A 25235-nucleotide genomic window follows, 5' to 3' on the forward strand; every position below is an offset into this window, starting at 1 on the left:
GATTATGGCAGTATGTGGAGGAAAACAGAGTACCTCCACCTCTTAATCAAAATCCAACCCTTCAGCAGATTAGACAACATGAAGAAGAGGTTGCTAATGCTCCAAAAGCTCTGTCCTATATCCATGCAGCTGTTGCAAATCCTATCTTCACCAAGATTATGACATGTGAGACAGCATATGAAGTTTGGGAGAAGTTAAAAATTGAGTATCATGGATCTGAAAAAACTAGACAGATGCGGGTATATAATGTAAGAAAAGAATTTGAAATGTTGAAAATGAAGGACAATGAAAAGGTGAAAGATTACGTTAATAGAGTTATGAAAATTGTAAACCAAATTCGATTGTTGGGAGAAGAGTTAGAAGAGAAGAGAATTGTGGAGAAAGTTATGGTGACTCTCCCTGAAAAATTTGAAGCCAAGATTTCTTCTCTCGAAGAAACTTGGAACATGTCACAAATATCATTGAATGTGCTTTCAAATGCTCTACAAGTGTAGAACAAAGAAAAGCCTATAGGGAAGAAGAAACCATTGGAGAGAAGGCTCTTGTTGTGACTCATAAAACAAAAATGCAAGAAGGAGGTTCAAGAGGCCAGCAAACTAATAGAAAACCAAAAATGAAGAAGAATTTCAGAAAAAATTGGAGGAAGGACAGATTTCCACCTTGTCTACATTACAAAAAAACAAACCATACTGAGAACTAATGCTGGTTCAGAACTGGAGCTCAATGTAAGGTTTGTAAGCAATTTGGTCACACCGAGAAAGTTTGTTCTACAAACCAGAATCAACAAACACAAGCTCATCATGCACAAGTCACCGAAAATTCTGAAAAGTATGAAGAACAACTATTTGCTGCAAATGAAATTGAAAAATGTGATGTCTCAATTGAAGCTAAAGAAGCATGGCTTGTTGATAGTGGCTGCACTAACCACATGACACCAAACTTGGTGAATTTTGATAGCTTGGATACAAACTATTCTTCAAAAGTCAAACTTGGAGATGGTAGACTTGTGGATGTCAAAGGCAAAGGAGATGTGATTGTACAAACTCCTTCAGGTACAAAGCTTGTTTCCGATGTTCTTTACGTACCAGAACTAAATCAAAGCTTGTTTTCGGTTGGTCAATTGCTGGACAAGAATTACAGTTTGCCATTTAAATATAAAACTTGTGAAATAAGTGATCCTTCTGGCTCAAAGTTATTTGCTGTCAAAATGAAACGGAGAAGCTTTCCTCTAAATTTAAGAAACTTCGAAGAAAAATCTGATTTGTGGCATAAGAGACTTGATCACACCAATCTCAATTCATTAAAATTGCTACAATCCAAGAAGTTAGTTGCTGATTTGCCATCTGTAGTTGAAAACAACAATGAATCCAAAGCCTATAGAATTTTGAATCCTGTTACTAAACATGTGTATGTCAGCAAGAATGTCAAATTCGATGAAAAAAGTGAATGGGATTGGAGTAAAATGGAGCTAGGAAATTCTAAATCAGTTCTTGAACAAGATCATTTTCAGCAAAAGCAAGAACTTCCAGTTGACAATGAAGAAGAATCATATGAAGATGATTATGCAATTAGAGGGACTAGATCCCTAGAGGAAACTTACAGCTGATGTAATGTTGTCTCACTTGAACCAACTCAGGTGGATGAAGCCTTAAAATTCCTGAGTGGAGAGCTGCCATGGAGGAGGAGTTGAAGATGATTATGAATTTTCATCAAGAGAATCCAACTAAAATACTTTGTGACAACAAATCAGCTGTTGTTATGGTTAAGAATCTAATCTTCCATGGAAAAACCAAGCATATAAAAATCAAGTACCATGCAATTCGTGAAGCTGAAAAGGAAAATGAAATTCAGATTGTTCATTGCAGTTCTGAAGACCAAACAGCAGATATTTTCACCAAGGCATTGCAAAAAATAAGATTTGAATTTTTTAGGAATAGACTTGGTGTTTGTCTCAACTCTTGCATCAAGAAGGAGTGTTAAAGTTACAGCTACAACTCCATTGAATCTAAAATTGATGCAAGTGTTGTTGACAGTTTTTGGAAAAATTTTGTTAAAAGTCATTTAGATTTTGTTGTACTTTGTTAAAGTCAAGAAGTAGTTGAACTATCTTGTTTTAGATAAGTTTGGTAAATAAACTTTCTTGACTTTGGTGAACAACTTCCTTAACTTAATGGAAGGTTGGTGAACAAACTTTAGAATAAATTTAGTATAAATATTTACATTATGCTGTAATGGAATTAATGAAATGTGCAGATTTTACTTCTCAGCAGAATTTTTCTTCTCTTCCTTAATTTTCTGCTAACCAACAGTACTAACCTTGTATAGGCAAAATTAAGAGAATTCCTAAAAAGACTCAGGAAAGCTGTTTGGAGATGAGGACTACATAGCCACGGCGTTGGAGAAAACCTTTTGAAAAAATGCAAAACTTTGAGTTGCAATATTAACAATACCAAAGCAAGAACATTGAAATCAGAATATTTTTAAATTTTATGCTAGTGGTCGAAGGTACTGTCAAGGATTACTGGCGACAATGGAGTTGAAGAGCAGGCACGATTTGATTTCCAGGATTTATAATATGATCGTGCCTTGCAAGGATGAGATTACTTTTGAAGTGTATATGAATGATGATGCAATGGATCACGTGGTTTTCGCGCTGGCAAAGAAGAAGGCAGCCAAAGGGATGCAAAAGGAAGTGAGGGATTTGCAGAGATTCGCGGGGCTTCTTGCACAACCACCTAGTGGGAGGAAACGGGTGTCTGAGGAGTTGGGAGTTATTGCAGAGTCTAAGGAGGTTGCTGGGGATTGGATCACCGAAGTTGTGCTTGAGCAGGTTAGATTATTAAATTGATCTCATGTTTTGCACAGTTGAATTTTTTTTTTTTTTTTTTTTTTTTTTTTGGTAATGTATTTTGATGCTTTTATCTGTAGCCTGGTCTGGTCTATTCTTTTTGGTTTGATGTCCTATTGTATGGGTTAGTATCTTATATATGGTTTATAGCTTGATTATGCTTTCACTGGGTGGGGTTTGTTTTCCACTCTTTTAGTAGCTCAGTTTCAAAGTTTAATACTCCATAGTCCATACTTCAGTTTCTAGTTTCTTTTGAGTGTTTTAGTTATACTTTTTATCTTGACCACTTAATATCTTGTTGTTTGAAATGATTATATTCTTATTATATATAAGAGCTAAGGTGATTGTATTCTTATTATACAGTGAAGCTGTCTCATTCCTTTTTTTTAATGTTTATGCTAGGCGCACCTTGTTGATTAATGTAGAGCATTGTTTATGAATCTAGCATGGAGTGCTTTGCTATTATTGTGGAAAATTCCACTTTCTTTGCAATTAGTATCTTCTTATATTCTATGGAAAGGCCCTGGAACCTTTGTGATTAGGAACTATTTCTTCTTTGACGAAGTGCTTGCTTATCAAAAATGATTATTTAGCATTGCCTCCCCTTTTTTCAGTTATTTTGCTAGGATCGTCTTGGCTTGTTGTTGATACATGCAGGGAGTAAAACAGAATTCATGCATGGCTTTGACAATGAAAAAATTACTTAAATCCTTAGATGTCATAGAATGTTTTGTTTTGAGGATTTATTGTGAAGAGAGGCCCTAGGTAACTGGTCTTCAGGATGTTTAGGGAAGTGAATAGAAATCTGTTTGTGTGCCATAAGTTTGGGAAGGACTGAAAAGTTGATTGGAATATAACCTCCACATTTTTGTCATTTTCTCCTGCCAATCAATATTGTAACTTCCTTTTTTATAAGTGGAATTGTGTTAGTGGTTCAGTGACCGAGCATGAAGAGCCACACATATCTTGGTCCCGTATTTGGAGTAATTATGGTTGATAGAACTACAGTGGTTAAATAGATCTATGCTTTAAAAAGATGGAATGGACTTTTATTTTGCATCCTAGTATTGAGTTGTTGTGATGATCTCCAGAGTAAAGAGAGACTAGAGGACTATAGAGCTATAGTTTACTGGTTCTCTTACACTGTGACTGGCTTGAATTTGTTTGTTGTTCCATGCTCAGTTTCTGACCTAATAAACCAAAAGATTGAGTCATTCTTGAACCTAACATGCACCATTTCCTTTCCACAGGAAAATAAATGCAATACACAATTTTGATGTAGACTACGCCATGATTTGCTTTTTCTTATTAAGAAAAAAACAGGAGCATGTAGCATTTTTCTAAATATGAGCTTCATATATCAACATTTAGATGAACGTTGTTGCCAGAGAACTTATTTGTCCTAGTTTGTCGAAAGTTAGGACTGAACTGTATATTTGACACGACTTATTGTTGGTTTTGATGTGGGAAACCTGTATAATTATCTTGTTAGCTGGTTCCATTCCTATTGCCATTATTAGTATCATTGACTAATATATGGTAGAGTTATTTTCATTACCTTCTCCTGCCTAAGTTCAGTATCTTATTTTAGGTTTATGTGACATGATAGAGTTATTTTCATTACCTTCTCCTGCCTAAGTTCATCATAGGACTTCCCATGCAATTTAACTCATGGTCAGAATGATGTTTATTATGTTGCTTTAATGAACTTACAATATGAAGTGAATCTGAAATTTTGCAGGTTTTTGGAGAAAAAGCTTTTGAGAAATATGGCAAGGGTTTCATCTCCATGCATTTTTCTGATCAACACCTTGGAGTGCACAAGAAGATGCTCTTGTTTAAGTTTGCACTTCCTGATGCCAATAACATGGCTGATATGACTAGATTGGTTGTGCTTATTCCTTATTACATTGATCTAATTGGGCGCTACAAGTTGAGTTCACAGGTGGGTGGGTCATGTTATACTTGCCTTTTTCAACATGATAATTTGCAAAATTCAATGGTCTTGAAACTTCGCTTTGCCTTCTGCAGGCTCGATCGAAAACAAAGGCAGCTAGAGTGAAAGCTGCCCAGGAGGCATACAAAGAACTTCAGGGTGCAAGACAAGAAGCCTTGCAGAGAAAGAAGGCAGAGAGGAAGAAGACGCAAGAGGAGGCTGAAGCAAAGCTCAGTGCAGAAGCTATTCGCAAGAGAGAGGCAAAAGAGCGTGCCCGTCAGATGAAGAAAGCTATGCCAAAAGTAAAGATGACCCGAGCTCACTAGATATTAAATCCTCTAAGTGGGCATTCAGGAAAATCTCTTGGTTGTTGTACCTTGTAACCAAGTCTGATATCTTAGTAAAAGCATAATTTATATTTTTATTTTTATTTTTACTATTCTTATTATTTATTTTAAATTTACAATAACTAAAACATAAAGCCAAATACTCACAAAATAATTATTTTACAATTCAAAATTAGTTATTTACTTATTTGTTTATTTAATCAAATAATACAAAAAAATAAATTCTAAAAATTGTATTTTAATATAATTTTCTGTACACATACCAAAATTAAAATAAGCCAATTTAAAGTATGAAGATTAATAAACTTATACTAGATAGTTTCTATTTGTTGTTGCTATAAGGGTAAAAATTAACACATCATCTGTTCTTTAAATAAGTCAAAGTATATTCTTAACATTAGAACTTCTTTAGTTTGGACTAATCATATATAGGTTGATCAAAATTTTTATTACTCATCACTAATATTTAGAATTTAAGATGAAATTAAAAAGTCTCATTTAACTATATCAAGACCAATTTGTAAAAAATGTATTGGACATAAAACAATTGTAAATGATTCATTAAGAAAATTTTAAATTCTATTTCCTTAGAAATGCATTTAAGAATAAGCATTAGTTAAATGATTAGAACATATTACTTCTTTTTATGATATTCTTTCGTGATCCGCCACTCTCATCAAACCATTTTATAAATTTTAACTCAGCTAAGTATAAGTTATTATCAAACTACATCTTATTATGTTATAAGTTCATTTACACCAAATACAAATATCTTATCTCCATCCCACAGTTGTTTGAGTTGGCTGCCAGGCAAGTGAAGTTGTACAAGGTTATTTGGGCAAAAGTTCAACGGCAACGATTTCAAAGGGTAACCGTTCCAACGTAAATATCTTAGCTCTTCTGGAAGAAAATCAAGGCCATCAGCCAAAATACATTTGGAATAAAAGATTCTGAGATATCTAAGATTAGGCATCTTCATGAAACTTTTGGAATTTATCCTAATAGCTCCACCATTCAATATCTCAAGCAAAATGCACTCAATTTTATCAGTTCCCTGATAAACGAACAACAAATGAAAATAGGTAATTGAGTATAAAATATTTAAAAATAAAACTATTGGAATCATCGCTAATTATGTGAAGCGGTAAGTTCAAATTTGTTCATATATAAAAAGAAAAACAAAAGAAAAATGTAGCAAATTTTGCCCCTTACTGTATTTGTTTTGAATACATGAGAAATGTCCTCAGGATTCCACAACCTACTACGTCCTCCAGGCTGTTTGCATTCCTCATTCACAATCTCCTTTCCCATTTGTTTTAGTAAGTAATGCATTTCTACTTGGCCATAACAAATGGTTATGAGAGATTTATCAATGAGACTCCTTATTCCACATCTCGCAAAGAAACCAAAACTTTCTATTATTTTTTCAATTATAAATATGGTTCCTCCCGCAAAGAAACATGCAATATCCAGAAAGAAGCTCTGCTCATTTCTATCTAACCCATCATAACTTATTTTTAGAACATCTTGAATTCTCTTGTTCGGGATGCTTTTCAATTTGAGCAACTGGCTCTCCCAGTACTCTTTCTCCTTGCCATAAAGGCTAGAGCCTAAAACTTTTAGTGCTAACGGATTGCCTTGAGCATAACGTATCACCTGCTGGGATAGCACAACATATCCTTCTTTCGGTTCATTTTGATGGAAAGCGTTCAAGCTAAAGAGTTGAAGAGCTTCCTTATAAATTAATCCCTTAACCTGATAAATATGTTCTTCCTGGCAAACATTTCGAAGTACTTGTCTATCTATACTAGTAATAATTATTCTACTTCCCTTACGGTACAAACTATTGTTTCCAGCTAAAAGATCTAAATCGTTTGAATCATCAATGTCATCAAAAACAATAAGAACTTTCTTACGTTGCAGCCTCCTCAAAATCCAGTCATCTAAAACTAAATGAGGTGAGCCCATTTTCAAATTTTCCTCTCCCGATAGTGAACGAATGATTTTATCCCGTAAAACAATTGCTGTTTCCTTCCTTATCTGTTCCTTGACATTTGAAACAAAGCAGTGGGCATCAAATTTAGCCTTGATTTGGGAAAACACTATACCGGCAAGAGTTGTCTTTCCAATACCAGCCATTCCCCAAATTCCTATTGTCCAATTTCTGTCATTTACATCAATATCCATTAACGATATTACTTCCTCGACACGCGAATCAATTCCAACTAACTTGTCATGGTAACTAGCATTTGATGGCATATGACTTAATATCTCTGAAACACGATTGACGATTCTTTGAACTAGCATTTGGTCATTTCTGATCACATATGAAAAATAAAAAGTAAGCCAAAACTTATATATTCTAGAATAGAATCAATTAAGTGTTTGGAAAAACTAGGTGGGTAAATACCATGATTGAAGGAATAGGAGAAAATGAAACAGAATTTTAACAAGAAAATAAAAATAAGTGAGAGTTCAAAGGAGTAGATATCGTGACTAAAAGCCATCTATCGTGTGCGCAAGATTGATCTATTATCGATGAATAGAAAATAAAAAGACATGGAAAAGTAAACAGGGAAAAATGATAACTTTACTTGATCTCATTCGAAACAAAAGCACTTAAGTCGTTGCTGATGGTCTTCAAAGCATGGCACCATCCACCCAGGTTGTGTGAACTATCGCTGTGATCTTTTAAAAGCCTAGCAAGTGCCCTTGTGAAAGGGCCTCTCAGCTCTTGAACATCAGTTGGATCTACACGGTAAAAAACCGGCAAAACTATTTGCCCTGACTTTTCTCTGCATTCATTTATCACAACAAGCTCGTCCAAGCACCATGGAGAATCTGCATAATTTTTGGAGAATATGACAATTGAAATACATGATTCTTGAATTGTTTGCTTGAGGGCTGGTGTTATTTCAGTTCCTTTTTGAAGGTTTTCATCCTTGAAGGTATCGATTCCTTTTTCCTTAAAAGATTCAAAGAGAAAGGAGAGAAAACCGTCGCGGGTGTCTTTGCCTCTGAAATTAATAAAAACTTCATGGTTGTTTGGCTCGGAAGGGTTTTGCTGGGAAGAGGTTGACGAAGGAGAAGAAGCAGCAATAGAATTAATGATAAAAGAAGGGGCTCGCTGGGAAGAGGTTGAAGCAGAAGAAGAGAAAGAAGAACCCCTAACGGAAAATTCAAATGATACAAGAAGCCGTAGAAGGCGAGTTTTATAAAACGTAGAAGAGTATATATAAAGCTAAACCATTGAGATTTGAGAGTCATCATCACAGAAACTTCAAAGAAACTTTAAGAAAGTGAGCGAGTGGAACTGGGAAAGAGAGAAAAGTGAAGCGATGCGAGAGCTACATGGAAATATTGCTACCTACATATGCCTTTCAAATGGGTTATCTTTTTGTATTTTTGGTGGGGTATTAATTAGTAATATAATTAATTAATTAATTAATATCGATTTAACTTAGTCAAGGCATATCCATATGTCCTATGATTTCTTGAGAGTCAAACTAATAATTGCATAATTTTAGATATATGACTCTTTGTGGAAATCAAACAAATCTTTATTATTAAATAAAGAATATTGAAAATTCTAATGAATCTTCATATTTAAGTCATTCATATTTTCAAAGAGGTTAATTTTTTTCTGCAGATTGAATCCTCTATTTTTTCTTTTACTATTCATGTCATTATTGACTTTCTGTCGAGTATCTTAATTAGCTTAATTAGCGTATGTCTTATTGACTGTTGCGCACATCCGAGTTATTTCTCTTAATACATTAGGGAAAAATGAAATAAAAAATTAAGAGGATATAAATGGATTAGACTACAGAAAAATTTAGGTTTTGGTATATATAAGAAAAAGAAATACAAATTACAAACAAAATCCATAATAAGCTACCAAAAATATCATGATTAAAACTACTGGATTGAATGATTTATTCTTAATACATACTTATATGCCGTTAATATTTTTAACTCCCAAACAATATGAAAGTCGAACAACTTGTTTAATTAAACCACGAAAGCATGCATAAATTTCCAGAAGATGGGAGGAAAAGGGGGGGAAGAAAGACACAATATGAACCCCATTATTGCAATAGTCAAAAAAGAAAATTGAAGGAAATATTTTATACTTATACATGAAAGGAGGAAGAAAAGACATAATGACTTTATTATAGTGCTACATCTTTTTATTATATTGCTACAATGAAAAATTATAAAAAATCTCATCTTAGAGCTACATCTTCTTCCTCTCATCTCTCTCTCTCTCCTCTTTTATTATATTGCTACATCTTTTTATTGTTATTTTGTTATATTCTTCTCTAACCATGACATTTTTTTCCCTCTAAGAAACCCTAAAAATGCTTATAATTTTAATGAAAACAAAACAACAAATTACAAAGAAGTTGGGAAGACGATAAAAAATGGGTCTACCAGGCCTTTAACAAAGAGATAATTTTTTAACCAAAAATATATAAACTTTGACTAAATTGGACAAATGCATATGCCTCTCCCACGTCCCCTTCTCTATGTATATGTTCAATTGTTCCTTTTGTCATTTATTTTCAACCAGGTTAACCTATCTTTACAATGTTATATTTACTATTTTGGCACACTATTTAGTTATATATGATACAAATTTTGCTCCATTCAGTCATGAGTCATGGTACAAATATCTTTACAATTTCATAATAATTAGCGAAGACTTTTTTAATTGAAAAGACTCCGAATTCATTTTTTATAAGAAAAATTAACTAAACTATACATCTAGTTAGCCTTATTGCTATTTTATTTTTTATTAAAAAGACATTTATAATCTTTTTTTCCTTTAATTGCTCGTTATTAAATTTATTAAATAAATATCATTAACAATGTGTTGATTAAAGTGATAATCGACTTCGACCCTCGAAAAAATGAGAATACAAATTTGATTCTCAAAAAGCATGCTCCGTACTTTATTGGGAGCGCAAAAGACTTTTACACTCAAGAAGATCGATTATACCGGCAAAAAAATAAAAAAATAATACTCTGAGTATAAGTGACCATTAAGTAATGGATTGATAGCAATAGCACGATACGATTATCTCGGATTATCTCATGCATGTAAAATCCTTCGTACCGTAAAATTTGCAAGTTTATCTTAATAGTTTGAGTTAGTATTTTTTTTTTTTTTTGAAATCTAATTAATTAAATAAAATTGAATATTTCAACTATTGTGAGGTAAGATAAACTTATTCATCGAAATTCAATTTTTTATGGAAAAATATTTTCCAAGAAAATAGAATTCCAAGAAATTATTATAAAAAAGTCTAATTATCATAAGATAATCATAAAAATTTTCTGAGAAAATAGCATAATTATGAAAATTAATATTACTTCCTCTGTCCCAAAATAAAAATCATTTAAGTTTTTTTACAATGATTAAGGAAGCAATTAATGTTCCTAATATAACAAAATCAATGATTATTTGGTTAAATTATCCTTTATCTCAATACCGATAGTTATTCTTATGAAAGTAGTTATTCTATAAGGATAACATTGGAAAAACATCATTTATTACTCCTTAAAATAATAATCACACAAAAATGAATTATATTTTGAAACAAATAAATATTGTTATATAATTTTAAAATGTCTTATTTTCTATAGAAATCTAATTTTTTTAACTTTTGAGACGAGAAAATACCGTCATGAATGTGAATAAGTAAAGAGGAGACATAAATACTAAAAACTTTATTTTTTCTGATAAAGTACTAATCAAACATTTAAATTTAACATCATTCAGTTATGATCTGATCGATCTTTCTATAAAATATAGAAAATATGGAGAGTGAAAGGTCTCGATAATATTTTTGACAAAAAAGTATAAATATTCCGATCAATATCATATCAATTAACTTGATAATAAAAATCCATAGTTGCAAAATCTTTAAACGAACATCGTATCAAAGAAAATTACAAAAGAGCAATAAAGACTAAATGAGATTTGTTTCTCTCAAACCCTAATAAATACAGTTGCAACCTATAAACATGCAAATCTAGAAATTGAAAAAGACCCTAATAGATCCTTAATGCCATTTCATAGCGGTATTAATTGTTGGGTTAGTTAGTGGAAATGTCCCTAACATTTTTCTCTGGGAATGAATTGACATCTAAACTGCTAAACTTTATTAAAAAATTTAATTTTTTTTATTATTATTTTGAAGGTGATTCATTGCATCTCTAATTGTATGGATTCTATACTATCTATCAATAGAAATATATAATTTTTTAAGATATAAATACTTATATAGCAATATATTAGAATTTGAAACTGATAATGTGTCATTTTATTTTTTCATTATAATTAATAACATTAAATTTTTTTCATTAAATAATGGAGTTACAAACTAATAAATTTAATGAATGATTTTATTACAATTAATAATTTTTTACATTTAATAACTATTAAATTTTTTATAAAATAATTTTTTCTGTCAAATAAAACTAATGGAGTTATAATAAAGTCATATTTGATAAAAATTAATTGAATAATGTAGTTACATTAACAAATAAAATTAAAATATTATTTCAATTCACTAAAATTTATTTTATTAAAATTAAATATTCTTATAATACCTCATCCAATTTGAACATATGTGAATTTTAAAGAGAAAAAAAAAACTATATAGGTTGAATTACAATAATTTACTCACAATAATTAATTGTGCTAGTTAATATTTTAGTTCATTACTTGAGAATTTCAAAAAGAGCTTATAATTTTACTTTTCATTTTTAATCAAAAACACATAAACAAATTATTTACATTAAAGCAACGCAAGTATAAATTACAATAATTTTATTAAAAATTACATTCAATTTAATTAAAAAAATTTATATAGTCCGTACATCGTGCGGGTACATGACTAGTATTATATACATAACATAAATCAAAATATCTTTAAATATGGTTGTAATGAGACCGAAATAACATTAACACACATTCAATTACTCATTTTATTTTTTCTTTATCTTTTTTTTTTCATATGGTTTTATTTCATTCTTTCACAAAAAGAAAACCAAACCATACTCAATGTAATATATCCTTTCTTTCTAAATAAATTGCCAGAAATTAATGCTTATTAGCTTTTAAGGTAATAAAAAGGATAAAAGAACAAATCATAAATGAATAACACTTGCATCAAAACAAGAGATCGCCGTATGAGGAATCGATCCATATCAAGCTCAAAAGTTAAAAAAAAAAAAATCATTTTCTACCAATTCAAGTGAATGTATATTTGACAAGTAATATTTTATGCATCTTTTTGTTTTATTTTTTAATTATTTGATAAATATTTAATAAAAATTTTATAGGTTGAATTGCTTAATAAAAGTAATTTCTAAACATTGAAAGTGTTTAATATATATAAAATCTTACAATAAAAAACTCAGATAACGTATGCCATTTATATAATTGTTAACTTCCAACCTTAATCACCCGTCTTGACTAGAAAACTTGCGTCAATTCAATAGCAGCAGATACAATATATTTATGATGAAAAGATTTTTAAATGACATCTAATTGTATTAGTTTAATTGTAAAAAATTGAGATTCTTATTTTTGGTTAATTATATATCAAGATTCTATATTATTCCCAAAAAATAACTTTTCCTGAGGAAAATGTTTTCCTAATATTAGGCAAGAAGTTCCTCTCGATTTGTTATGAGATGCAATTAGCATCTTTATTATCCTTGAGAAGATAGTACATCTTATAAATCAATATTTAGACCCAATTGTCAATTATCAGGTAGGAATCTCTCAACATGCCTATAATATATCTAGTACATAATTGTGATAGTGTGTTATCTTCTAAGTAATGCTGCTGGAATTATGCTTTTGAACCTTTTCTTGATGAACAAAAGAAGAGCTGAGCCTGCCAGCGGCCAAGTTGTTACAATTGCAATGTATACAAGCAGCCAGATTGAAATCCCACTTCGCTTCGAGAGCTGACCCATGTATCTTCTCATAGGAACTATTAGATCATTGAGATTTTGATCTGATTGTTGCTTGTCATTAATTATAGGAGGTATTTTATCTGTCACATTATCACTCCTCTCTCTGTCAGAAATGGTTTCTTCTCCCTTCTTAACATCATCCCCATCTCCATTGCACGTTTCTTCTGCTACACTGTCTGTGATGTTGCCCATTGCAGTCACCATTCCACCTTCCATAACATTCAAGAATGGTCCCTGATCAATTGAAGATTGCGGCACGGAAGTCGAGCTACACTCTTCCACCTGCAAGACAATACAAAGCAAAAATATTAAACTTGCAGCCAACGGGGACTAGCCAATTCCATTTTAGTTCAAAAGTTCACATTTTGATCTTGAATGCAACTTTCCAAGAAAAAAAAAAAGATCTAAAATATCAAGCTCCTGATTCTTTTATGCAACTATATACACGCTCTTTTCTCAGGAAGAGTTTCAACTTTTCATTCATTCAGCCAGATAAAATATTAGGCTTCAACAAAATCCTTAATGCAACTTCAGCCGCTGTCAAGCTCAGGAGGTAAACGGACCTAGTGCCAGGCTTTTGGTTCAAATCGTAAGATAAAATATGAAAACTGCAATATGAGGCATGTCATGTATTCTCATCAGGTATTCTTCTGCTATTTTTATTTAGTATATTAGCTCTACGCTATTAGTAAACTATTTTGTACCTTCTCTTTTCTGTTTCTCAATGGGCTAGAGTGCAAGACATGAAACAATTCATTAACGGCTCTCACCCACCTGCAAGTGAATGAAGAAATATATCACACCATGACTCCCATGCGTATCCTACAGTAATTGTTTTTCACAATCCAAAGAATCATATATCATACCATGACCGCGCAGTTACATAAACTCACGAATGGTCTCTAGCGCAACATGCCAATAACACATGTTGAAATACATTTGCACATGCATGATATACCTAGGTCCTAGGTAAATATGACAGGTCTTAATTCATGGAAATCTGCTTCTTAATTTTTATCTATCCCATTGGTTTTATCATTTTGCTGGGATAATTTTCCAATATATCTCAAATTAAACAAAGCCACACAAAAAATACTAAACTTCCTTTGAAACAATCGAATAATTAGGCCAAATTGCAAAGATCCTCGCGAATGGGATTCTCCAGGGAATGGGTTCTCTCTTTATTTAACTTTTTCTTTTGTGATGGAAGAAGAATTTGTATTAACTATAATGATGCAAGGAAAATGTGAATATAAAAGGAAGACTAGGGGAAACCTGTCCCTCAATGTTGCAGAATACAGGATTTGCCTGAAGCAAAAACACGAGAAAGAGAGAGAAGCTGTAAATTACCACAAGCTATTTGCAGTTATACCCTCGTAATAAGCCAGGTGTCCTCCATGTTTTGTGGTAGCCAGGATAATGTTCTCATTCGCCCTAAAATGAATCAAATGTATCAGTTTCACATAAAACTAGTATCAACTTTGCAAAAATAATGTAGTGACTACCAAACTATGTAAAGTAACAAAAATATGGATGTCTTTGATTTCGCATGACATCGTCCTAGTATTGTTCACATTTTTGAACATATTTAAGCAAGCCTCACTATTGGGATGTTGAAATGTATCTGCTATACTAATGTTCCATTTTGCTCATCAACATCGTTTTGTACATCCAAGAGTTTTGACAGCAAGTATACAAAAAGTTTAAAAATAGATCATCCTTCAAGTCTGATTGATGGCACTAGTGTAGGTCAATACTCAGTAGGTGCGACATCATAATGTCAGGTGGCCAAAACTTGGACCAAGGAGCAAATTTTTTGACATGTTGAAACTTATTTAAGGTTAGAAATACAGTGGCTTCAATGGTTTCATTATAGCTTATACATAGGGATATTCAGACATGGAAATGACACTTTGGAACTTCAAATTAGTGGGAGAATCGACAAATGTAGTGTGTGACTCCTGAACAAATATTCATGCCCATAGTTGTAGCTGAATCCAAGTAACCATATAGAGGAAAAGTTTAGGAAAGAAGGTTCCTGGGCACGTCTTTTTGTCCTTCACAACTATGGTTCACGAACAACGCATTCATGCCTTGGTGCATTTCACCCAAGGATTAAGAAGCCATTGCTGCCAAAGCTAAAACTTGATGCCTAATAGCTCATGCTAGGCCTAGTGCATACTTTTAACACTACCAAACAAGTTTCCTTCAAGTAATGCCACAAATACAGGATTCTTACTCCTTACCTACATTCATCCCATGGGATGGCCTCCCTTGTACAAACTGGATCATCCAGTGCGCTCACACACAGGAGAGGCAAGGATACATTTCCTATAAAATTCACACAACTAGAACGCCTGTAATATGCATCTACAGTCTGAGAAACAGCAGAATCCTTTAGTCGATCAGGGGATATAGAAAAGCAACCATCTTTGATTCGGGGAATGAGAAAAATGGCTTTTACCTCAAACTTTGCAAGAACTCGAGTTGCATGTCTGTCGAAGTCTCTAACTGAACATGACTGTCAAAGGGTAAAATCACATGTAGTCGAGGAACATTCAGAATAGAAGTAGACCATTTACTTGGTCCATGGAAGCCCTCAATGATTATTTTTATATTTACATGAGCAAATAGATGAATGTTAAAAAGTATGTACATGATGGACTTCGTTTATAATGTGGAGACTACATGTCATGTATACATACAATTGGGCTGTGGAATAAATAAATTTTATATATGTTGTTTTTGTGGGCTTACTTCAGACATAATACTGCCTATAGGCTACTATCTTACACTTATTTTCCACTAATTGATCAATTTCTAATGAGACCATGAGGCCATTTAGTGGTAAATATGTCCTCTGGAATCTCTGATCAATCAAATCCTACAGAGAACGTTTACAACCTACAAGCCACATTTGATTTGAAGGAAATAGGAAAACAAACACTTCCATTTACAAGATCAAATAGCTTGTGACCATCACAATTAGTTGCCAATTGCAGACAATATCTGGGATAAGACAGTTTTCAATTTAGATGTATACTAACTGTTATTACTGTATCTGGATGTATACTCACTGTTAATACTGTATATGTTAACATTTTATTTGGATGTATAATTACTGTTAATATTGTAAAAGGATAAAAATGATTAGATCAAATCCAAAAGGTCATTTCTCAAATTGTACCATTTATTTAATTGCCATGAAAAGGTCAATTCTCAAATTGTACCATAAGGTTATTTAATTGCCATGACAGTTTGCTGTTTTTGGAAAACAGACGAACTGAGTGAATATTCAGCCGTGTGAAAATTCAATGGTCTTGAAACTTTGCTTTGCCTTCTGGAGGCTCAATCGAAAACAGAGGCAGCTAGAGTGAAAGCTGCCCAGGAGGCATACAAAGAACTTCAGGGTGCAAGACAAGAAGCCTTGCAGAGAAAGAAGGCAGAGAGGAAGAAGATGCAAGAGGAGGCTGAAGCAAAGCTCAGTGCAGAAGCTATTCGGAAGAGAGAGGCAAAAGAGCGTGCCCGTCAGACGAAGAAAGCTATTCCAAAAGTAAAGATGACCCAAGCTCAACAGATATTAAATCCTCTAAGTGGGCATTCAGGAAGTTACTTTTTTACATTCTTTCCTCAATCCAATCATATTTACCTGTTTCTTTGGCTTCCATAGGTATCTCAGTTCTATGATCTCACGCAGTGTACTTTTAGCTACTGTTTTGATTAATTTAGCTTAGTCTACATTACCCATCTTCGAGAGTTTTGAATGTATGAAAATGCAACACTTGGAAACATAAATTTTTTCTTAGACGACATTCTTTTTTATCTGGTTTTGGAGTAGGTGGAGCCATTTTGCGCTTTGGGGGTCTAATTTATAATAGCTAAAACGTTTTCCTTAATGGTTGTTTGGGGATAGTGATTATGGCCAAGTGTGTGATATTTATCATTCGATTGATTAGGTCTTCCATTCTCATCTAAGATTAGGCCTTCTAAGATTTGGATTTGGATGTAATTCAGCTCAATCCTTTTAGTAAAAGATTGGATCGGGTTTAATTGCTATGCTATTCACTTTAGAGATCGAACATCAATTAGTGGATTGTAAGTATTCACTGGAATTCAAATTTCATGAGCAGCACTCTATTTGCTAGTCTCATGAATAATTTCATTTATTGTGAATTATGCTCTTGGTGATAAGTATTTTTCCCCCTCATATTAATATGGGTAATTAGAATGAACTCATTAATAATCCATATTTCAAATAATGAAGTTTCAACTTATATACGAGCATAACTTTCAGAGGAATTATTTAACATACTTCGTGCATATGGAAATGATGCACGAAGTACTTTCATGTGAAATCACCTGAAATTATAAAAAGTGATTCGCATAAATCAAAATAATTCCTAAATAAGAAATATTTTTAGATGTAAAAATATTTTTAAAATTTCATAAAAATGTTAATCAAGTACGATTTCATCAATCTTATTATAAATTTTTTATAATTTAATGAACTAAAGAGGGTATTATATTATATAGTTCATAATGTTATTCTATGTATTGAAACTCATAATAAATAAATAAATAAAAGAAAGAAAAACAATAGATCATAATGTTTTTTTTTTTTTTTTTTTTTTTTGATAGGGTGATATAACATCACATATCCAAAGAAAATATTTACGTGAGTTGCTGATATAATTGAACCAATTTACAAAATTTGTTTTAAAGATCAATTGAAACAAAGCAAACATCTTTTAAAGATCAATCTAGACTTCCCTCCAAAACTCCAAACTAGCAAATAATTACAAGCATTTAGGATAACTACGAACATGATTAAAGATCTTCCACCAACTGCAACAAGCCCTTAAGATACAATGCCAACTTACAACTGCAGAAACTTGGAAACAGATTAGCTATTATGAGTGCTAATAGCCAAGTAACAGCCAATAATAAGCTGATTCTCTTCACTGCTGTGATGCTGTGATTGAAAACTGAAGTCAACCAAAATCCCAAAGTAAAATACACGAAACTAGAAATTCCTTTACCTATTGTCAATTTCCATTTGCCGTACTAATTGACCTTAATCAGAGTTTTTGTCTTGAATTCTTCTCCCATAATTCAGTGTTTGCCGCCTCTACTATATCCTTGTTCGGTTCTTTCCTTCTTACATTCCTTCTTTCGGCTTTCCTATATTCTTCCCGATATATAGGATGAATGCCACAATTGATCACCCTCCCACTAATGACTTCACCTTTTCCGGAATAATTTACAGAGAAATGATCAACATGGAATGAGACTCGAGTGAAATTCCGTTCATGATCAAAAGATTTATACCCAAGGAGAAAATGTTTTGAATCTATTTTAGGACGCCTACGATGTCCAAAATAAAAGTCACAGTCATACTCATACATCTTTCCAGATTTATCTTCGAAGTTCCCAATACCTCTAATGTTATGTCCATGAAAATCAAAATCTTGGAAATCAATAACAGCGGCAGAATAAAAACCCAACATACGATCAGGCCTTTCCAACTGAACTGAAAGATGAGACCCACTTGTTCGATATTTCATACTTTGCAGCATTTCCAACCCAGGGATACATAATCTATGGTGCTGCTCCATGAAAATATGTTTTGTTAAAGAATATTAAATAGCTGATGAATGAGTAAATGGATAGTTTAAACACAAATTTTTAAAAATGCCCATAATAACTATTGAAATCTTTTCGTGATATTTTTTTTTTATGGTAAGATGATATATAGTTCAATTTTATTATGTTTATCTCTCTGCCCTTATCAAAGCATAAATTAATTATGAAATTCACAAGTTAGGAAAATATTCCATTGATGTTTATCATCGAAAATCTTAATTAACATTTTTTTTAAAATAAGGACTTCTTTATTAATTTAATATTAGAGAAAGGAAACATACGTTCTGGCCTTGCTGTGCTGAGAACAGAGCTTCCGTAATTTGAAGACGTACATTATCACCCAATTTGATGCAGTTACCAAAATTAAGTTGAATGCCATCTTCTGTTTCTGCTTTGGGAAAGGACGAAAATGATACAAATTCTAAAGAGGTGCAATTTGATGCAGAAAATGACCTTGTGCCTGGAAGCTCTGGCAAATATCTAAGCCTCTTACAATCATCCAACCTAAGAGTCTCCAAATGAGAAAGTTGTTTGATGCTTGCAGGAATGCTTTCGAAATCGTTTCCATTTAAATATAACTCTTTCAATGAAACTAATGATCCAATACTCTCTGGAATTTCTGATATACCACAGTTACCCAGATAAAGCTTCCGTAGGTCATTCAAACCGGACAACGAAGAAGACCATACCGTCAAACCTTTACATCCCTCAAAACATAAACGTTTCAATCGGCTCAATTGATTGAAAGAGGATGGTAATGTTTTTATGCCACTTCCTCTTACGTCAAGTTTCTTCAGAGATTTTAAATATCCGAAGTTATTTGGCAATTTGCTGAATTTCAAATCTGTAAAATCAATGTACTCAAGAGACTGTAACTGGCCAATGCAGTCTGGAAGTTTTTGAAGCTTTGTACACCCGCTTAACAATAATGCAACAAGTTGAGAGCAATGTCCAATTGATGAAGGCAATTGTTTTATTGCAGTTTTACTTAAATTTAAATCCCTTAAATTGCAAGGAATCTCTGGACATTCTTCAAGTTTACTGCAACCTCGAAGATTAAGAATCTCAAGATTTTCTAACTGAAGGAAGCTTGGCAAACTGCGAATACTTTCACAGTCCTCTAAGTTTAGCAGAGCAAGCTTGGTTGAATATTTAAGAGATGAAGGAATCTCAATTAAACTGCTACAACTTGACAAACATAATTCCTCAAGGTTTGGGGCTTGAAATGGGTCCGAAATTCTCAATAAAGATAGGGACCTGTGGAGGTCCATAACTTTCAAACTTTTAAGAGGCTGTAACAAAAAGAGCAAGAATATGAATTATTAAAATTTCATGTTTTATATATATTTGTTATTTATCGAAAAAAAAAATAATTTCACAACTCATCCAATTAAAATTTTAATTTCACATATCAAAATTAAAATAAGCCAATTTAAAGTATGAAGATTAATAAACTTATGTCTCGATAGTTTCTATTTGTTGTTGCTATAAGGGTAAAAATTAACACATCATCTGTTCTTTAAATAAGTCAAAGTATATTCTTAACATTAGAACTTCTTTAGTTTGGACTAATCATATATTGGTTGATCAAAATTTTTGTTACTAATATTTAGAATTTAAGACGAAATTAAAAAGTCTCATTTAATTCAATGATTTGACCTTTAACCATATCAAGACCAATTTGTAAAAAATGTATTGGACATAAAACAACTGTAAATGATTCATTAAGAAAATTTTAAAATCTATTTCCTTAGAAATGCATTTAAGAATAAGCATTAGTTAAATGATTAGAACATATTATTTCTTTTTATGATATTCTTTCATGATCCGCCGCTCTCGTCAAACCATTTTTATAAATTTCAACTCAGCTAAGTATAAGTTATTATCAAACTACATCTTATTATGTTATAAGTTCATTTACACCAAATACAAATATTAAAGTTTAGGAAATATACCTTATTATCTCCATCCCACAGTTGTTTGAGCTGGCTGTCAGGCAAGTGAAGTTGTACAAGATTATTTGGGCAAAACTTCAACGGCAACGATTTCAAAGGGTAACGATGCCAAGATAAATATCTCAGCTGCTCCGGAAGAAAATCAAGGCCATCAGCCAAAATCCAATTGGCACTGATTCTGAGGAATCTAAGATTAAGTATCTTCATGAAAGTTTTGGAATTTAATCTAAGATCAGGCATCATCGTGATGAAAGATTTGGAACTTATCCCCAAAGCTATAGCATCCGACATCCTAAGCGAAATGCACTCAACCTTATCCGTTCCCTGATAAATGTACAACAAATGAAAATAGGTAATTGAGTATAAAATATATAAAAATAAAAGCTATTGGAATCATCACTAATAATGTGGAGCGGTAAGTTCAAATTTCAATTATTCAAATAAAAAAAAACAACAAAAGAAAAATGTAGCAAATTTTGCCCCTTACTGTATTTGTTTTGAATACATGATAAATGTCCTCAGGATTCCACAACCTACTACGTCCTCCAGGCTGTTTGCATTCCTCATTCACAATCTCCTTTCCCATTTGTTTTAGTAAGTTATGCATTTTTACTTGGCCATAAAAAATGGTTATGAGAGATTTATCAATGAGACTCCTTATTCCACTTCTCGCAAAGAAACCAAAACTTTCTATTATTTTTTCAAGCTCGTTTTCAGCTTTATCTCCATTTCCAAAGAAACATGCGATATCCAGAAATATGCTCTGCTCATTTCTATCTAACCCATCATAACTTATTTTTAGAACATCTTGAATTCTCTTGTTCGGGATGCTTTTCAATTTGAGCAACTGGCTCTCCCAGTACTCTTTCTCCTTGCCATAAAGGCTAGAGCCTAAAACTTTTAGTGCTAACGAATTGCCTTCAGCATAACGTATCACCTGCTGGGATAGCAAAACATATCCTTCTTTCGGTTCATTTTGATGGAAAGCGTGCAAGCTAAAGAGTTGAAGAGCTTCCTTATAAATTAATCCCTTAACCTGATAAATATGTTCTTCGTGACAAACATTTTTAAGTACTTGTCTATCTGTACTAGTTATAATGATTCTACTTCCCTTACGGTACAAACTACAGTTTCCAGCTAAAAGATCTAAATCGTTTGAATCATCAACGTCATCAAAAACAATAAGAACTTTCCTTTTTTGCAGTCTTCTCATAATCCAATCATCTAATACTAAAAGTGGTGAGCCTATTTTTAAATATTCGTCTCCCACTAGTGAACGAATGATTTTATCCCGTAAAACAATTGCTGTTTCCTTCCTTATCTGTTCCTTGACATTTGAAACAAAGCAGTGGGCATCAAATTTAGCCTTGATTTGGGAAAACACTATACCGGCAAGAGTTGTCTTTCCAATACCAGCCATTCCCCAAATTCCAATTGTCCAATTTCTGTCATTTACATCAATATCCAATAACGATATTACTTCCTCGACACGCGAATCAATTCCAACTAACTTGTCATGGTAACTAGCATTTGATGGCATATGACTTAATATCTCTGAAACACGATTGACGATTCTTTGAACTAGCATTTGGTCATTTCTGATCACATATGAAAAATAAAAAGTAAGCCAAAACTTATATATTCTAGAATAGAATCAATTAAGTGTTTGGAAAAACTGGGTGGGTACATACCATGATTGAAGGAATACGAGAAAATGAAACAGAATTTTAACAAGAAAATAAAAATAAGTGAGAGTTCAAAGGAGTAGATATCGTGACTAAAAGCCAACTATCGTGTGCGCAAGATTGATCTATTATTGATGAATAGAAAATAAAAAGACATGGAAAAGTAAACAGGGGAAACTGATAACTTTACTTGATCTCATTCGAAACAAAAGCACTTAAGTCGTTGCTGATTGTCTTCAAAGCATGGCACCATCCACCCAGGTTGTGTGAACTATCGCTGTGATCTTTTAAAAGCCTAACAAGTGCCTCTGCAAAAGGCCCTCTCAACTCTTGAACATCAGTTGGATCTACACGGTAAAAAACTGGTAAAACCGTTTGTCCTAACTTTTCTCTGCATTCATTTATCACAACAAGTTCGTCCAAGCACCATGGAGAATCTGCGTAGTTTTTGGAGAATATGACGATTGAAATACATGATTCTTGAATTGTTTGCTTGAGGGCTGGTGTTATTTCAGTTCCTTTTTGAAGGTTTTCATCCTTGAAGGTATCGATTCCTTTTTCCTTCAAAGATTCAAAGAGAAAGGAGAGAAAACCGTCGCGGATGTCTTTGCCTCTGAAATTAATAAAAACTTCATAGTTATTTAGCTCGGAAGGGGTTTGCTGGGAAGAGGTTGAGGAAGGAGAAGAAGCAGCATTGGCATTAATGATAAAAGAAGGGGTTCCCTGGGAAGAGGTTGAAGCAAAACAAGAGAAAGAAGAACCCATAATGGAGAATTCCAATGATACAAGAAGCCGTAGAAGGCAAGTTTTATAAAAACAAGTAGAAGAGTTTTATAAAGCAAAACCATTGAGATTTGAGAGTCATCATCACAGAAAAGTGATGTGGGAAAGAGAGAAAAGTGAGGCGATGCCAGAGTCAAGCAAAAAAGAGAGACATTTTAGTGCGTGTGTGAGCGGATCTCATGTGCCGTGTTTGGCGCTTCGCTTGATTTGTATAATTACAGTTTATTGCTCACTTGTAAAAGTTATTTCAGTTGAATCCAATTGCTGATAAGTACAAAAATTATAGTATAAATACTGAGGAAAATTGACCTCACAATCATAATCTAATAATTTTTTATAAATCATAATTAGATAATTATGTAACTCTTTGTTATAATTTGAAATTTTCAAGACATATTTCAAGCATAAAAAATATTATATTATTAATTTATTTATGTAGTTGCTCAAAAATCAAAAAATCTATCGTTAATGTCATTAATGTTTAGATAATCAAAATATAATCACTGCCTATTATCCATATTAAAATTATCATTTGAAATTATATAATTTGAAATTATATAATGTATGATAGGTAACTTATTAAATAAATTTACTTTAACAGATTAATAATTAATATATATATTCCTCGGTCCCATAATTTTAATAGGCAAAAAAGAAAATTATTGAGAATATTTTGTATTTATACATGGAAAGAGGGAGGAAAAGTGGGAAGAAAGATACAATATCAACACCATTATTGCAATAGTCAAAAAAGTAAATTGAAGGAAATGTCTTATTCTTATACATGAAGGAGGGAGGAAAAAGGGGAAGAAAGACACAATTGCAATAGTCAAAATAGAAAATTGAAGGAAATATTTTATACTTATACATGGAAGGAGAAAGAAAAGACATAACCACATAAGTTACCTTTATTTTCGGAAGACATGATGTTTTTCGTTGAAAAAAAATTTTCAAATAATTTTTTTTCGTTATTTGTAATATTAAAAATTAGTTAAAAATATTAAAATTTTAACTCATAAGACCATAAAAATATTAATAATAATATAAATTTTCTATTTTAAAAAATTTTATTGTTAAATATGAGAAGAATGCAAAAAAGAGTAAATTATGAAAGTTGTCAATGACTGATGATGTTATAATAAATTTGCTGATGATATCCGTTGGTGGTGAATGGTAAGTGGTAGTAATAGCTACTAATGATTAATAAATTAAAAATTTATAAGGTTATAATAAATTTATTAATATCGGGAAAATGTTTTACACTTTTAAAAATAGAAAGTCATTTTTCTAAAAAATGACTCATATTACAATAGGCAAAAAGGCCAACCAATATAGATTTGATAATCTCATAGGCACGAACTCATGCATGTAAGATCCTTCATACTGTAAAATTTGCAAGTTTATCCTAATAGTTTGATTTAGTATTTTTTTTTTTAAATCTAATAAATTAAATAAAATTGAATATTTCAACTATTATGAGGTAAGATGAATTTATTCACCGAAATTCAATTTTTTATGGAAAAATATTTTCCAAGAAAAATAGAATTCCAAGAAATTATTCTAAAAAAGTCTAATTATCGTAAGATAATCATAAATATCTTGTAAAATGAACAACAATGTTTTTTTACAAAATATAGAAAATATGAAAAGTGAAAAGTCTCGATACTATTTTTGACAAAAAGTTTATAAATATATCAATCAATATCATATCAATTAATTTGGTAATAAAAATTCTTAGTTACGAAATCTTTAAATGAACATCATATCAAAGAAAATTACAAAAGAACAGTAAAGAAAAATCATATAAATGAGATTTGTTTGTCTCAAACCCTAATAGATACGATTGCAACCTATAAACATGCAAATCTAGAAATTGAAAAAGACCCTAATAGATCCTTAATGCCATTTCATAGCGGTATTAATTGTTGGGTTAGTCGGTGGAAATGCCCCCAGCATTTTTCTTTGGGTGCCAGCTTACTAATTTATATGAGCATGGATTGACATCTAAACTTATTTTTAAAAAAATTAATGTTTTTTGTTTTT

At 32.0% G+C, this 25235-nt stretch overlaps 4 protein-coding genes across 4 annotated transcripts; 1 reads left to right on the top strand and 3 right to left on the bottom strand.

The window, feature by feature from the left end:
• Window positions 1-2451: 2451 nt before the first annotated feature.
• LOC105629746 (uncharacterized protein At5g49945) lies at window positions 2452-5155 on the top strand. Its single transcript, XM_089722663.1, has 3 exons — window positions 2452-2830; window positions 4590-4793; window positions 4880-5155. The coding sequence occupies exons 1-3, from the start codon at window positions 2531-2533 to the stop codon at window positions 5108-5110; spliced, it is 735 nt and encodes a 244-aa protein (XP_089578789.1). The 5' UTR covers window positions 2452-2530; the 3' UTR covers window positions 5111-5155.
• A 712-nt stretch (window positions 5156-5867) lies between these two features.
• On the bottom strand, window positions 5868-10823 carry LOC119370210 (disease resistance-like protein DSC1). The gene is made up of 4 exons (XM_089722672.1): window positions 10818-10823; window positions 7726-8372; window positions 6344-7448; window positions 5868-6185 (listed from the first exon to the last, which is right to left on the bottom strand). Exons 1-4 carry the CDS (start codon window positions 10821-10823, stop codon window positions 5868-5870), a joined length of 2076 nt encoding a protein of 691 aa, XP_089578798.1.
• Window positions 10824-12827: 2004 nt separating this feature from the next.
• Window positions 12828-15892, bottom strand: LOC149495254 (uncharacterized). Its single transcript, XM_089722673.1, has 5 exons — window positions 15884-15892; window positions 15373-15647; window positions 14477-14560; window positions 13831-13900; window positions 12828-13408 (listed from the first exon to the last, which is right to left on the bottom strand). The coding sequence occupies exons 1-5, from the start codon at window positions 15890-15892 to the stop codon at window positions 12974-12976; spliced, it is 873 nt and encodes a 290-aa protein (XP_089578799.1). The 3' UTR covers window positions 12828-12973.
• Window positions 15893-17783: 1891 nt separating this feature from the next.
• On the bottom strand, window positions 17784-23335 carry LOC105629645 (disease resistance protein RML1A). The gene is made up of 5 exons (XM_089722660.1): window positions 22600-23335; window positions 21212-22322; window positions 20725-21048; window positions 19051-20061; window positions 17784-18732 (listed from the first exon to the last, which is right to left on the bottom strand). Exons 1-5 carry the CDS (start codon window positions 23172-23174, stop codon window positions 18205-18207), a joined length of 3549 nt encoding a protein of 1182 aa, XP_089578786.1. The 5' UTR covers window positions 23175-23335; the 3' UTR covers window positions 17784-18204.
• Between the last annotated feature and the right edge of the window lie 1900 nt (window positions 23336-25235).

This window comes from Jatropha curcas, chromosome 6 (assembly GCF_041381405.1).
Source record: "Jatropha curcas cultivar XTBG-Jc1 chromosome 6, XTBG_Jcur_1.0, whole genome shotgun sequence".
Lineage (NCBI taxonomy): Eukaryota > Viridiplantae > Streptophyta > Magnoliopsida > Malpighiales > Euphorbiaceae > Jatropha > Jatropha curcas.